At 46.1% G+C, this 15,850-nt stretch overlaps 1 protein-coding gene across 6 annotated transcripts in view; it reads left to right on the top strand.

Moving 5' to 3' along the window:
- The window catches only part of NFAT5 (nuclear factor of activated T cells 5), an 852,247-nt gene that overhangs the window by 300,677 nt on the left and 535,720 nt on the right, over nucleotides 1–15,850 (top strand). For 4 of the 6 annotated variants that reach the window (XM_029608296.1, XM_029608298.1, XM_029608295.1 and 1 more), the window contains exon 2: nucleotides 7,852–7,977. In XM_029608296.1, coding sequence (XP_029464156.1) covers nucleotides 7,852–7,977 — 126 coding nt within the window. Of the gene's footprint in view, nucleotides 1–7,850; nucleotides 7,978–15,850 lie in introns of those variants that run through there. The other 2 variants (XM_029608301.1, XM_029608300.1) reach the window with 2 other exon arrangements.

Below are 15,850 nucleotides of genomic sequence, written 5' to 3'. Positions count from 1 at the left end.
TGTGTGAGTTTTGTGTGAGAAGGTTGTTGCTTGGTTGCTGGGTGGGGAGTGAATGGTGGTAGGGGTTGTTAGGTTGTTTGGGAGTTGGATGATTACTTTTCAGAGATTCATATGTTGAGTGTTGGGAAGAATATAATGGGGCTGGTAGTTGTTGAGGGCTGTGGGGGGGGGTTGGAGGGGAGGAACATTGAAGACAGAGGAGCATACGGGAGTACACAAAGGGAGTGCACGAAGGAGCAGGCTCCTTTGGCGTGCTCCTTCGGCGCACGACGCTTGGCGCGCGGCGCCTGGGAGCCTGCTATATTTATAATTAGAGGGTTAATCAGGGTTGTCCCCTGATTGGCTGTGCGTCGGCAGCGTGTCCCTCGGAGGCGGAGGAAGGTCGGCCGATGACGTCAGCGCTTCCCGGAGGAAGGCAGGGGCTGCCTCGTGGTCGGGGTTGGAGGCGGTCGTGGGTAAGTGTAAATTAAGTAGGCCTTTCCAATCTTATGACCGTTATACTGACTTAAATCTTCCAGAATATCAGCAGTCAGGAGCTGATGATTTACTCCTTGGATTTCCTAATGTTTTTGTTTGTGCTGCTAACAAACGGGCCGATACAGTAAAGTCTGCGGGAGAGCACAGGCCACTCTCCTGTGTGCACGATTCAGAATGCAAATTAGGCCCGGCGGTAAAAACAGGCAAAAGGAGGCTCTAGGGACACTAGCATGTCCCTAGCACCTCCTTTTGGACTGGAGCGGCGGCTGTCAGCGGGTTTGACAGCCGATGCTCAATTTTGCCGACGTCGGTTCTCGAGCCCGCTGACAGCCACGGGTCTGGAAACCGGACGCCGGCAAAATTGAGGGTCCAGTTTTCGACCCGTGAGCCGCTGGCAGACTTCAAATTTTTTTTTTTTTAATACTTTTGGCAACTTTCGGGACCTCAGACTTAATATCGCCGCACATTTTGTTTTCTGAATCGCGCGGGAATACCGCATGTTGCGGGTGCTATTAGGTTTCGGGGGGGTTGGATGCGCGTTTTCGGCCCCTTACTGAATAAGGGGTAACGCTAGCGCGTCGAAAACGCGCGTCCAATAGAGGGTTAACAGTGCGCTCCGTCGGAGTGCACTGTACTGTATCGGCCCGAAAGTTTGAAGTTCTAGTTCATTTGAGTTAAAAGTAACATGAAAATATGCCTCTTTAAAAAGGATTTCAAATAATCTTCTACTGGTAAGAAGCTTTTTGTTTATTTTTCAAGTTCATATTTCAGACTTGCTGCTAAATTGCTGTTTTTTAGAGGCCGGTAAAGAGTTTTCTAAGGCATGTGAATGACTACATCTGACATTTTATGCCCATTCTGTCAGGCAGACAAATGTGCGATCCATGATTTTACCATTTTCAGGCTCAATAATTGAAATGCTCAATTGTAATGTCCCTCTTTTTTTTTCTTTGCCCCAGTTGATCTATAATCCGTGAATGACGCTATATGCATGCCCCTTTGATTGCACAGCAAGGAGGAGTGTGAAATCTTATAGGAAGAAGGAATTTTTATTGATTAGATTAAAAAGAGTACTACAGGAGAGTTCTGCCAGAATTGTTCTCCAGTGTGCTCAGTGTATCTTCAGATGTTCATATAATCACATTTATCTATGAATATTGGTATATTAAAAGTTCATAAATAAAAAAAAAAAAATATACTTGTTAATTGTACATGTGTTTATAATACTTATCATTTTAATGATCATAATGAAAGGAAGAGCTGCCTTGTGGTTGTAACACATTGTTCAGGAGCAGGAAAGTCAAAGTTCAAATCCCATTTCTACTACTTGATTGCTGCTTGTGACCTGGGCAAGTCACCTCATCCTTTATTGCTCCAGGTTTCTCTTTGGGGCAGGGATTTATTGTATCTGAATTCTTATCACCAATGTATTGTACTGTGTACGTCGAGTATTTATAGCATTGCTGTGTTCTTTTTTCCATTTTGATGGTATTTTTTAGTACATTCCAATATAATGTACATGGCAAGGAGTAATGGATCACAGGAGTAAGCATGTGCAGAGCTGACAATTTGTAAAATCCTTTAGTTCCTGGGGCAGTTATAAACTGCTGAAGTTAAGCAACGTGGGATTTCGACTTCTGAGAAACAATCAGTTGAGTAGTTTGTATCTTGAATAATAGCCTTTGGATTCCTCTTTGCCTTATACGTTTGATACCACATAGAAAGAGATGTAAAAGTGAGCTAAAAACATGGCTATTCAAAAATGCATATAACCTAACTTAAATCATCAGAAAGTAGAGCGCTACAAAAAAAAAAAAGGAAGGAGAAAAGATACTAAGTGAAGCATGAGGAATAAATTTAACAAGTGAATGTAAGAATCATTTCAATGTACTGATTAAATTTTATTTTATTCTCTGTACTACTCGTCTGTTTTCTAGACTATCAGTCAAATAGATTGAAACATTTAATTTGATAGATATTAATGCCTGTTTACGAACACTACATCTTTAACCAGTCATTATTTGTTGATTTATATCTAAGAATGTTACTTTTGTAAACTGTTGTGATCTTGACTTGGAGCAACGGTATATAAAATGTCTAAGTAAGTAAATATATTCTCTGGTGTTTCTGGCTTCCATGCATCATTAACACATACCTGAAAAAGCAAGTTTGCTTCCAATTTTTCCTTAAAAAAACTTGCAAGCTGAGGTGCCAATAGCTTCCTGAGTGACAGGACACTAGCACGGGACAGGACAGAAACAGTGATTGAAAAACAGCAATTCGAGCCGCTGTTATTGTCTCTCATGATTTTTTGTCAGATGTTGGCAGTGGTGACTGCTGGGCTTTGAGTATTTCAAATGAAGGAGTGTACAAATTTAGCTCTTGTTTCACATGGTCTATAAACGAAGTGGCAGCTTTGGACATGCATTCTGGGACACTAGAGAGAAAATCTTTCCTCTTCAAGTCTGCCATGTTATTTGGGTTATATTATGCTCATTTATTTATGGATGTTTGCTTTATGCTGGAAATGGTACAATATCAATGTCAACAAATATATTTGCAACTACTGGAGATTTTACCCCTATTTCATATCCCCTCTCTACTCCCTCAGCCCAGTCGTTGTGGTGATTGACCTCGGCTGGGGGCCATGTGCCAGAGCTGTTCCTGCTTCCCTGTAGTCATAGACCCTAAATCTCAACCCCAAGGACTGTGAGTTCTGCCTCTGCAGTATCCGAAGTTCTGGCCAACACAGGGAATAGAGCACAGTTCCCCCAGGTTTGCAAGTGAATTTAGAGTGTGTCGCTGTGGTGCTGTGACAGTGCATTTTTGAAATAGTGATGGCTATCACACTGCGAAGTACAGTTGGACTTTTCAGTGGTAAATTCACATAATTTAGCATAATACTGAAAAGCCTATTGTATTTTAGCACTATTTGTGTAAAATGGCATGGCCTACAGGACTTATAAACTGGGTTTGTTCAAACGTCCCATGGTAGAAGCTTTCACCACCCCCTTCATTGTGTACCTGGTTTGTAGATAAATGTAAGTATTGTTAAAGTGGTACATTTCGCACGCTCTAAATACACTAGAAAATAGTAATAAGCTTCCCAATCCGCCCCCTCCCCCCCAAAAACCCCCCAAAAATGACAGAGCTGCGTAATGCTTCCAAGTTAGAAGTTAACAAAAAAGCCAAGTTGATTTCTTAAAGCATGGGATAATTTTGAATCCTAAACTGTAATGAACTTTCTCCTGATGAGAAAAACATCTTCCTTTTGGCAGATCAGTAGAGCTGCTGCCTCTAGGTCAGGTTGTTGTTTCTAGTTTGGCTGAAATGTTTCTTCACAATGGGGCCCAGTTGTGAATCCTTGCAGTTCTTAATTCATTATGGGGCGGATTTTAAAAGGCGCGCGAATAGCCTACTTTTGTTTGCGCTCCAGACGCAAACAAAAGTACGCTGGATTTTAGTAGATACGCGCGGAGCCGCGCGTATCTGCTAAAAACCTGGATCGGCGCGCGCAAGGCTATGGATTTTGTATAGCTGGCGCACGCCGAGCCGCACAGCCTACCCCCGTTCCCTCCAAGGCCGCTCCGAAATCGGAGCGGCCTTGGAGGGAACTTTCCTTTGCCCTCCCCTCACCTTCCCCTCCCTTCCCCTACCTAACCCACCCGCCCGGCCCTGTCTAAACCCCCCCTTACCTTTGTCGGGGGATTTACGCCTCCCGGAGGGAGGCGTAAATCCCTGCGTGCCAGCGGGCCTCCTGCACGCCGGGCCGCGACCTGGGGGCGGGTACGGAGGGCGCGGCCATGCCCCCGTACCGCCCCGGGCCGAAGCCACGCCCCCGTACCCGCCCCCAAAACGCTGCCGACACGCCCCGAAACGCCGCGACGACCGGGCCCGCCCCCGACATGCCCCCCTCGGAGAACCCCGGGACTTACGCGAGTCCCGGGGCTCTGCGCGCGCCGGGAGGCCTATGTAAAATAGGCTTCCCGGCGCGCAGGGCCCTGCTCGCGTAAATCCGCCCGGTTTTGGGCGGATTTACGCGAGCAGGGCTCTGAAAATCCGCCCCTATGTGTGTTTTTCTTCTTCTCATGCCATCTTCTTCTCAAGGCCATCTTGAGCAATAGGCATGTAGGTGTTGTAATTTAATAATGACAATATGAAGAAAGCAGAGTTGCTTTCCTGTATCAGGTGTTCTCCTAGGACAGTAGGATGTTAGTCCTTACATGTGGGTGACATCGTCAGATGGAGCCCGGCACGGAAAACTTTTATCAAAGTTTCTAGTGTTATGCTCGTCGGCTGCGGCAGACCAGCGGCTCGGCCCCCTCACTTCTTTCAAAGTGATCCAGCACCTGGTCCCTCATCTCTGGCGGCTGCTGGCTCTGTTCCCGGGCCGCCCCTGGGGCCTCTGGCTCTGCTACAGTTCCTGATGTTCCGCATCGGGCCTCTCCGCGTGGCCCGCAGAGAGATGCTGTCCCGACCAGCGCCGTGCCCCTCCCTAGGCGCGCATGCGCACAGCTGATTCTTTAATAGGGCCCGCGGCAGGAACCTGGCCACAGCCCCGGATGATGACGTCGGCTAAGCTCCGATAAATAAGGCCGGGCTCCGCTCTCTCAAATTGCCTGACGACGCTGTTGCCTCTCTCTAGCCCCGGACCTCTGTATTGCCTGACTGCTCCGTTGCCTCTCTCTAGCTCTGGACCTCTGTATCGCCTGACCATCCTTTGATTCTCTCCTCGTCTAGACCTCAGTCTTGCTTGCCACTGCCTCCAGACTGTCGCCAGCCCTGAACCCAGCTTGCTTAAAGACGCCTCTTCAGCCTTTGTCCTGGAAGTGGTTCATTACCACTCGAATTAAGACTAATGAAAGATTTAAAACTCTTCAAAAAAAGTTTAAAAACAAGGCTCTTCAAAAAAGCCTTTCACAGTGAGGTCGATGAATAAGAACACATACACACAGTGGAAAGTCACCGAAAAGCAGAATTGCTTACTTTATTATTTTCATCATAATTAAGTATTAAATTAAGAGGACAGTATAAAACATATATGATTATCCTATTAATCATATAAATGGAAATCCCAATCCACTTTCCATATAAAGTATATTATTGAAACATGTAACCGAAAAATTTATTGGCACCCTCTGGATAATTTAGAAACCAAAACCAAACTTATTTCGTGCCTAATTGTAAACCGTTGTGATGGTGCATTACTAAATGACGGTATAGACAATTTTTTAAATAAATAAAATAAATTCAGGCTTTGGTCTGCTCTTGCTCGGGCACCCTCTGTCAGACTGTGTTCCTATTGGCGCCCGGGTCTCTGGGACTCCGCCTCGTCCAGTACAGACTGACATTACACTAGTTGTCTCTGGGCTGACCTCGATCCACCCATTGACGACCACTGATAGAGGCCACCTAAGTCCAGCCGGCCCCAGCACCCAAAGGCTTAACCTGCAGGGAACGAGGGCTGTATTGGTGAAGCGCCAACTGGCCTCTGTCAGCTCTCTCTGCCTGCCAACGGTGGGGACCTGTAGGATTCCTCCTACGGGTAGCGTCAACCCCACCTCGGCCCAAGGGTCCACCTCCAGCGCAACATCTAGAAATGTCTGACCCAGTATGGCATTTCTTATGTTCTTATAACTTTGACTGGCACACTGAGCATTCCCAGCATGCCACTATCCGCACGTCCGTGCGGGGTCCCTCTTCAGTCTTGTAACACAGAATTCACGAGTGAAAAAATAAAACAACAAAATGCTGGAGAACCCAAATCCACAGGGTGGCAGGCAGGTTTCCTGAGGACACCTGTTACAGGTGAACTACTCTTCTTTCTCCTAGGACAAGCAGGATGGTAGTCCTCACATGTAGATGAATACTAAGCTACAGGCTGCTCCTGGATACAACAATGACCAACAGCCCCTAACTGGGTGCCAAAAGGCACAAGAAACTATGGTGCTGTTGGTAACAGAGGGAGCCAGCCTGAATCCTGAACAAGGAGCAGAAGTGGCTCACTTTACTGTTGCAAGGGGAGGCAAAGAAGGCCATGTTGGGGTTTTCCACAGGCGGAAGATCGGGTTCGTTACTGTTGGATGCAGCACCCACTTGTGCAGTCCACAACCACATTCTCTGTCCCTGCTAGGTACACTGCTCATAGGAACTGAACAAAATCACTGTGAACCTGGAAGATGTAGTAGGCCAGATTGACAAACTAAACAGTAGCAAATCACCTGGACTGGATGGTATGCATCCTAGGGTACTGAAGGAACTAAAAAATGAAATTTCTGATTTATTAGTTAAAATTTGTAACCTATCATTAAAATCATCCATTGTACCTGAAGACTGGAGGGTGGCCAGTGTAACCCCAATATTTAAAAAGGCTCCAGGGGCGATCCGGGGTAACTATAGACCAGTGAGCCTGACTTCAGTGCCGCGGACTCTCAGTGTCAATGCCCCCGATGCCGGAGTAGATGGATCAGACGTTTTGGACCCAAAAAGCTTTTTCATTTTATCCAGCCGGGCACAATGGTCTTTGGGAGTCATCTGATCGCAGAGAGCACACCCCCAGATGACATGCGACTCCCCCAGGCAGAGGATACAAACCGCATGCAGATAAGTGATAGACATGGTCCGCGTGCACTGGGGGCATTGTTGAAAAGCGGACGACGCCATGAAAAACATCTGGCAAGCAGTCGATGGCTGGCGGCCACTGAAAAGCAACACACTGGGATTGACCGCAACAAGGGGAAAAATCAACCTACCGTGCCGCAGGAAGAACCCCGACGGGTAGAAGAGGGACCCGGCACAGAAAACCCTCAAAAAACGATAAAAAAAGGACTTTGAAAAACGCATGAAAGAGCAGAGCTCCACTACCGTGAGGCAAACACTGCAAAAAATAAGAGACCGAAGAGGGACTGCACATGGACGCACGGATAGTGGCATGCTGCGCGTGCTCAGTGTTCCAGTCAAAGTTTCTAGAAACTTTGACAAAAGTTTTACATGCTGGGCTCCATGTGATGATGTCACCCACATGTGAGGACTACCATTCTGCTTGTCCTAGGAGAAATAATATATTAAATGTGCTTGGAGTCAAGCACAGAGAAAAATGCGTGGTGGGAGATCAATCCGGCTTCCCCACCAGCAGGCCTTTGGGTGACTAGTAGAGATATTACTGCCTCTGGACCAGAGATATGCTGGTTCTAGTCCTAATTGAGATGTTTCTTCACAGGATGGTGATTTATTGGTGGCTATGCAGACATTTCATTACTTTCTTAACAAATGGTTTGCTTCTCTTTATTGCTAGCTTGAAGAAATTTCCATTCAGTTCAACTTTTGCTTTTATTTTATTCCATTTCTCTTTTGTTTTTTTTGTTTTTTTTTTAGAATCTGTCTATGACCTTCTCCCAAAAGAGCTGCAGTTACCACCATCCAGAGACACATCTGTAGCGCTCATGAGTCAGACAAGTGGAGGCGAGTTGGGATCGCCTCCTCCGGCTGGAGTTGCTCCTGGTATGCCTTCCATTTTACTTTCTCATACACTGTAAGGTGTAAAATACTCAAATGCTCTGGCCAACCTGAACAGTGCTGGCAAAGTTCAATGCAGATCCCCAATAAACCATTAAGGATTCATTTTAGGGAAAGTTTTAAATAGAATAACATAATGGTATCCTTCCACTTGCTGCTTTAGAAAGGCAACAGAGTGGTAAGCGCTAAACTTTTCTTTATTGGCACAGTCCCTAACCCTATGTATTATTTTAGTAAGACAGGATGACGTTTTAGAAATAACATATCTGGAATATCTTGGTTAGACAGAAAAAATTAAATTACAACTTTACAGTACCAGAAAGGGTTCAGGACTGATTTGCACGTCAGGTTCCCACCCTCTTCTAGTCTTGTATTTTACTGGACAATAAAGTTATTGTAATATATAGTTTCCTTTCTGGCTTCAAACTTGTTAAAAATATTTGAAAAATTCAGATTAATTTAGATGCATGGAGTAGAGACATTTTAAATATAAACTACTCTATAGATTCTCTTTAATTCCTGCATTCCTCAGAAACTCCATGGGGTGCTCCATGCAGCAAGGTGCTAAGATTGTAGAAGAGGAATTGTTTTCATTTGAGAATATTTAGTTTTATACACTCGTTGGGGAGCATTTCAAAACTTCATTTTCATTTCATTTCATGAAATTTATCAGTCGCTTCACACAAAAAGGCCAAAGCGATATACAATAAAACATTCATAAAATGGTAAAAGCACACATATAAAACTAAAACAAAACTATATACATACAAACATTCTTTCAACAGCGGATGAAAAATAACATCAACATTTAGATGGAAATATAGTTGACTGATTACTAGGCTTGAAAAACCTGCTGTAAAAGAAATGACTTAAGGCCACATCTGAAAGTTTCACTGCAAAGATTTAATCTTAAGACAGCCGGCAAGGAGTTCCATAAGGAAGGTGCTGCCACAGAAAAAGCTGATTCTCTTGTAGAATCCATGAAATTGAAATGACTTAATTTTGGCAAGTTCTTGTACAATGCCTGTCTTTAGAGAAAAGACTGGGAAAAGACATGCAAAACTTTTCAGCTCGAGAGTGTTTTACATAACACTGCTTATTTTAGGTATTTAAAACAATGCCTTTCATAGATTGTATTCAAGACTTGTGTTTAAAAATACCACAGAGAGAAAAATATTTGCTCTTCACCTAAGTTTGTGAGACTAGCAGTACCCTGCTCAGCATTAAAATCACATAATCGTATGCTCGCGACTCCCAGAACTGCTCGGCTGTGAATTTGGCCTTGCGCTCTCACATAGACAGAAATGCTTTCACCACCACTGAGCATTACAATTGCACAGTTGGTCCATTGCAAAAAAGATGCCGCCATTATCTCTTTGTGTGAGGTAGGATTCAGGAATAGTCCTAATGAATGGGAACGTCAGTGCAGCTATAAGAGCTTTGCCCTGGCATGTACAGTACCCAAAGCTGACTAGCACTGCAACTTTACAGCACTGCTCACTGTTTACTTGCCAGATAGTCTGAATAAGATCTGTGGATTTAATGGTGTTCCTTGAAATTATTGGTCTGAGGTTTTATTTGTGCTTACTTTTTACTGCCTCTAGTTTCAGACTATCTCTGTATATTTTTCTAAACAGTGGTAGTGTAACTTACCAAGTGTTCTGAACCTGTAAGAAAGTTATATCCACAAACGAACTCAATTAAACTTTGTATTAAAAGTTAAATTCTCACACTTTAAATCCACAGACAGAAACTAACTATTCTCTGACTGAATTTTATCAATTATTTAATTTTACTGAATTGCATAATTGGAATTAAGTCTGTTGCTTCAATCCTTCAAGCTCTAATGAAAGCCAATCCTGCTCCTCCATGATGCTGCAAGGCAGAGGAAGGCTGTGAACTAATTACATAGACCATTTTTGGAAGTTTTTAATGAAGGAAGCATCTTTCTCTTATGAAAACAAATCATTAGAGTGAACACTGAACGTAAAGTAGTTTGGTAGACAGAAAACCTTTAGAAGGATAATCTCTGGGACTGCAGTACTAAGGGCCTTTGCTCAGGCAATGTCCTTGGATGGATATTAGTATTTCCAAAATCTAGCATTGTTAAACATTTGTTAGCCTTATAAAGAAAGGTATACTGTCTCCATAACTACTATGATTTCATTTTAACTAATTCTGTTTTTGATAAACGATCACATTGCTCCTTTTTTAAAGTAATTGAACTATTCAGCTTCCTTGGAAATTTTCTGAGACGTTTGAGCTGAATGCAGAAACCAGAAAGTTGATTTTAGACACCCAGCAGTATTTCAGTACTGCAAATGTCTGATTTCTGTTTTGTTAGGTTTTGCATAAATGTTATTTTTTCTCATTTATATAAAATGCTTTTCGATAAACAGAATTAAAGATTTAACATTTTTACCATGACCTGCAGGGGTCATGAATAAAGAGATTTATTCTTATTGGATTTAGGTACACTTTTACATATTTTATGACCTTATCCAGCAAGGCATTTTCCCATAAGCATAAAAGGGGCAAAAGCTCTAAGAGTTACTAGGTGTTGTTTGACTCTGCTTCCTGCTCACTCAGAGCCAGGGCGTTTCATTCTCAACTACCCTGGGATTTTTGTTCTATTTTATATTCCCTGCTTTGGCCCCGTCATTGTAGCAGCAGTCCTTGGCCAGGCCCCATGTACCAGAGCTCCTTCGGGAATCCCACAGTCAGGCCCCAAATCGTCCCACTATGATCAGGACTCCCTCCCCTGAAGGGCCTGTGAATGCTGCCACTGGACTGGCCCTGGGGGGGTTGGCATGCTTCATCTGTTTCCACTTGGAGTCTCAGGTTTTGCTTTGAAACGTCCCAGTTTCTTGGCTGTGAAACTTGTGTTAACATGGACAAATGTTTTTAGTAATTGGAAATTTGGAAAGCAGAAATACAAAAATATATAAAAATCAAAATTGTGGTCAAATATTCAAGGCAAAATCTGCTTCGTAAATTCATAGCAGAGAATACCTTTCAGATGGAGGAGAACAGAAAGAACTAATCTATTTTATTCTTGAAATTTTCTGCCAATATTTCTGTAGATTGCTTGTGTTAATTTTGACCCAGGAATAAAATTATTTCATGATCTAATGGCCCCATGATCTTGTTTAGAGTGACCACTGATGCTGTTTAATTTTGCTTTGCTCATGAAGAGTTTAGACCAGCAAAGTGACTGGTTAGATTTAAACACATGCTGGCCAAGCTTATGTATATACATGCTTTTCTCCTAGGAATTTGCCCCACTTCAAAATGATTTAGACCATAATTATTTTAAGGAACATATCCTTCATAATTGCATCTTGTATCATATGGCCTCTGAAACCCATATCATGATAAATTTTTAGAGAGTAGTTACAAGCCAGGAGAGGTTGGGTGTGGGAGGTGGAAGTGGATGACCATCAGGAAGAGTGTTTGCTCCCTCTTTTTTTACCCCAATAAAAGTGGGGAAAGTTATTCCTCTTTCAGTCTTAGTAGTTGTAAGAGAATTCTAGCTTTTCCCTCTGACACCTGACTCATTGAAAACTTTGTTTAGATTAAGTGTTGTTAAGTGTGGCTTAATGTAACGGTAGACCAAACCCACTCCTCTGTCACTCTGACACTCCCTGCCCCTTTCCTTTCCATAAATAATGCACATTGGAGGTAGGCACATCGATGGAAATAAGTGACTGCAGCTTTTTTTGAATATTACATGGTAAATCCTTTGAAATCAGCATTTCATTATTAACATGAATATTAGCCCCTTTGAGTCAACAATAAACAATTTGTGAAGATCATGCATTCTTTGCTTGTGACTGGCTATATAAGATTGACCTGGTCGATAATCATAGCTTGCCAGACATACCTGTCTATATAAGCCTGTGATTTCCAATAAGTTGCCCACTACTACTATAGTTGCAGCCTGCTAGACAGACCTGGCTGCATTGTTTCACGTTACCACTTTGGACAGACACTGCTGACTTTGGCATGGTGAACACCCTACACTTCTTACTTACAGTGAGCACTTATTGTACCTGATAAACAGGCCGATTCAGTAAAGTCCGCGGGAGAGCGGACGAATGCCCACTCTCCCGGTGCGCGCGAGATGCAGTATTCAAATTAGGTGGCGCAGTAGAAAGGAACGGGGAAAAGGAGGCGCTAGGGACACTAGCGCCTCCTTTTTGACAGGAGCGGCGGCTGTCAGCGGGTTTGACAGCTGACACTCAATTTTGCTGGCGTTGGTTCTCGAGCCCGGCAAAATTCAGCATCCGGTTTTCGACCCAACAGCCCGCGGGCCAAATTCAAATTTTTTTTTTTTTACTTTTTTTACTCTTCGGGACCTCCGACTTAATATCGCTATGATATTAAGTCGGAGGGTGCACAGAAAAGCAGTTTTTACTGCTTTTCTGTGCACATTCCCGGCGCCGGAAGAAATTAGCGCCGACCCAAAGGTCGGCGTTAATTTCTGAATGAAAAATGTGCGGCTTGGCTGCACATTTTACTTTCTGTAATCCCGCGCGCATACCTAATAGGGCCATCAGCATGCATTTGCATGTTGAGGGCGCTATTAGGTGCCGCGGGTTGGACGCGCGTTTTCCTCCCCTACTGAATAAGGGGTAAGGAAAATGCGCGTCCAATAGCAGGCTAACAGTGTACTCCGGAGCGCACTGTACTGTATCGGCCTGTTAGTAATTCACTGTTCTTTTTTCCTTCTGATCCTGAAGTTACTGCGTTTTCCTCTACTCTTGCTCTTTCGGAGAGGGCTGGGAGGGAGTGAATCATCTTTCCCCTCTGCCGGAGTAGAGGCAGTAAGGGACCTAACTGCAGGATCCTCCTTGGCTCCTTCCCTTTGGTTCAGCCTCATTTTCCTTTGGCTCTTCCCCATCAGTCTTGTGTTCACTGGGCAAGCAGGACTGGTCATGTGACTATTTTATAGAGATGCCTTTTCATTGGCATATTCATTAAAAGTCTGATGCTTGGAGATCATGTGATGCGGTAAGCGGAGAGGAAGCATTCTCCTCGCGCACCGGGTGCCCCTCCGCTCTCACTATCTGCTACACGGCAAAATCTTGGCGTAATTTTTCCTGAGTGGCCTGGAACAGTAGAGCTAGCAACTGGGACGGTGAAACCTGAGGAAAATAGACAGTTTAAGACGGAATGCCTATTCGACCACCCAGGAAGGAAAAAGAAAAGCAGGCTAAACCAGACGCTAAGATGGCCGCTGCAATGCCCGCTAGCCCAGAAAACGCAAGAAATACCTCCTCCACAGTGTCGATAACGGCAGCGGTAGTAGCTGCTCTTAATCCTAAATTTGAAGAAATCTCCTCCCCAAATCGCCGATGTCCGCAATTCACTAGCGGACTATAACTCGCGTATGGAGGTAATGGAGGGCCGCATCACGTGGTAGAGGACGACTCCCTCGCGCTCCAAGCGAAAATGGCGAAAATTGGAAAAAACTAGTAACGGCGCAGGAATAAAAAAATTGGTGACCTGGAAAATAGGTCGCGCCGATCAAATCTGCGATTTGTGGGCCTGGACGAGCAGGTATTGTAAAGTAATATAATTAATCTGCTTGAAACATGGCTGCCGACTGAGCTGGGACTTCCTGAATTAGTGGGCCAGCTAAAATTAGTGGAAAGAACACTCTGCATAGGGGCTAAGCAACTGGAAAGAAAATCCCCTCGAGTGGTAGTGGCTCAAATATTACATTATGGGCACAAAGTACAACTTCTGCAAGCATATCACAGGAAAAAAGATCTGCTTCATGGAGGGAAGAGGCTTTTAATATTTCAAGATTTTTCCACCACCGTAGCACAGCTGACACAGGCATTCGCACCCGTTTGCAATAACATGGTGAATCGTAAAATTAAATTTGCCATCCTCTACCCAGCCAAACTCATAATATGGGCACTCGTGACCACACTCGCTCGTCTCCCTTCATTCATTTCTCAATAATTTCCAATAGACATAGTCGGGTTAAATAAGGCCGCAGCTTTATTGATCCACCGGCCCGAGCCGTCATTTAACAATATACATAACATCCGGGTTTCAGCATCCCCGCACCCCGACCATCCGCCGCTCCCGGCAGGATGGTCATTACCAGCCGTCCGGCTCACTGTTCCGGCCTCACACCCCCGGTTCGCACTCCCGCCACTTGCTTGCAAGGAGCCGAACCCGGGTGGGCTCCCGCCGCCCACTTGCAAGGAGCCAGGCCCCCGGGGTCTCCCGCCACCTTACTAGCAAGGAGCCCCCGTCGTTGACAACAGCCCCCCGTTGTCAACCTCCGTCCCGTACCAGCTGAAACCCCATAGTCTGACAACAACAACATTACGGCTCGGGCCAACCGCCCCTGCTGCGACAACACAACAACTTACCCAAACAGTTGAACATAAAGGGCGGGAGGGAGGGAACAAAATTCCCCAGCCGCTCTCCGCTGCGCCGCCGCACGAGTCTGCTCGTCGCGCGCACGCCCTCCTGACCCCCCATCTCGTCCCCTCCCGCGACTCCACCCCCCCCCTGCCAACCCCAGCCCCTCGTTCCCCTGGTAACCCCTCCACTGCCCAATCGCCGGCCCCTCCTAGGCGTCCTTTCCTAACCCCCCCCCTCCTTATCTGACCGCGAGCTGACCCTACCTTGCGGGGCCCCCCGCTTACCCCCCCCTTTCCCCCGTTCCCTACTCGCCGCGGCATGGGCCCACATTACCTAGCCCGCCCGGAAACAAGTTCCAGCCGAGCTTCCATAATATGGGCACTCGTGACCACACTCGCTCGTCTCCCTTCATTCATTTCTCAATAATTTCCAATAGACATAGTCGGGTTAAATAAGGCCGCAGCTTTATTGATACACCGGCCCGAGCCGTCATTTAACAATATACATAACATCCGGGTTTCAGCATCCCCGCACCCCGACCATCCGCCGCTCCCGGCAGGATGGTCATTACCAGCCGTCCGGCTCACTGTTCCGGCCTCACACCCCCGGTTCGCACTCCCGCCACTTGCTTGCAAGGAGCCGAACCCGGGTGGGCTCCCGCCGCCCACTTGCAAGGAGCCAGGCCCCCGGGGTCTCCCGCCACCTTGCTAGCAAGGAGCCCCCGTCGTTGACAACAGCCCCCCGTTGTCAACCTCCGTCCCGTACCAGCTGAAACCCCATAGTCTGACAACAACAACATTACGGCTCAGGCCAACCGCCATAGACACGGGCATACCATGCCCGTGCCCCCCAAAGATGCGGCCACCACCTAACGCGGGAACAGTTCCTCGAGAACCTCCTGAATGGTGATCAGAAAGAGGTCCGTCCCCAGAAAGGATAGGTGAACACCATCCTCCCGGAACAACCCCGAGACCTGCCCCCACAACCACGCATGCCGGATATGCCGGCCCCCCAGACGGGCCAACCAGGACCCGATCTGCTGGTTGGCCTTCGACCGGCTCCTGCGCCACATAACCTGGTCCCCAAGCGCCGGTCGCACAATGATGTCCGACCAACACAACACCGTGGTCGGCAGCAGGATGGACACCGTCATCAAGTCCTTCCGGACTATACTGATGAAGTGCTTCCCTGACATTGTACCCCAATCGTTGCCTCCCAAATGAACCACCAGGGCCCGCGGCGACCCCAGTCGCGCGCGCTCCCTGCGAACACAGGGGATCAACTCCTCCCAGCTCATGCCCCGCCGCCCCAACCAGTACACCCGCACCCCTCTGCATGTCAAGTCCAAGTGTGGCCCGTAAGGTCGTCCGCAGGCATGTCTGTAGGCCCAGTGCACATACGAGTGCCCCAAGATCCATACGGACGTCCCCTCGGCCGCCGCACCTGCAAGGAAACAAGCGTTAGTCTACCA

This window comes from Rhinatrema bivittatum, chromosome 7, assembly GCF_901001135.1.
Source record: "Rhinatrema bivittatum chromosome 7, aRhiBiv1.1, whole genome shotgun sequence".
Classification (NCBI taxonomy): Eukaryota; Metazoa; Chordata; class Amphibia; order Gymnophiona; family Rhinatrematidae; genus Rhinatrema; species Rhinatrema bivittatum.
The sequence above is the reverse complement of the archived record's forward strand: the minus strand, read 5'-3'. Positions and strand labels throughout refer to the sequence as shown.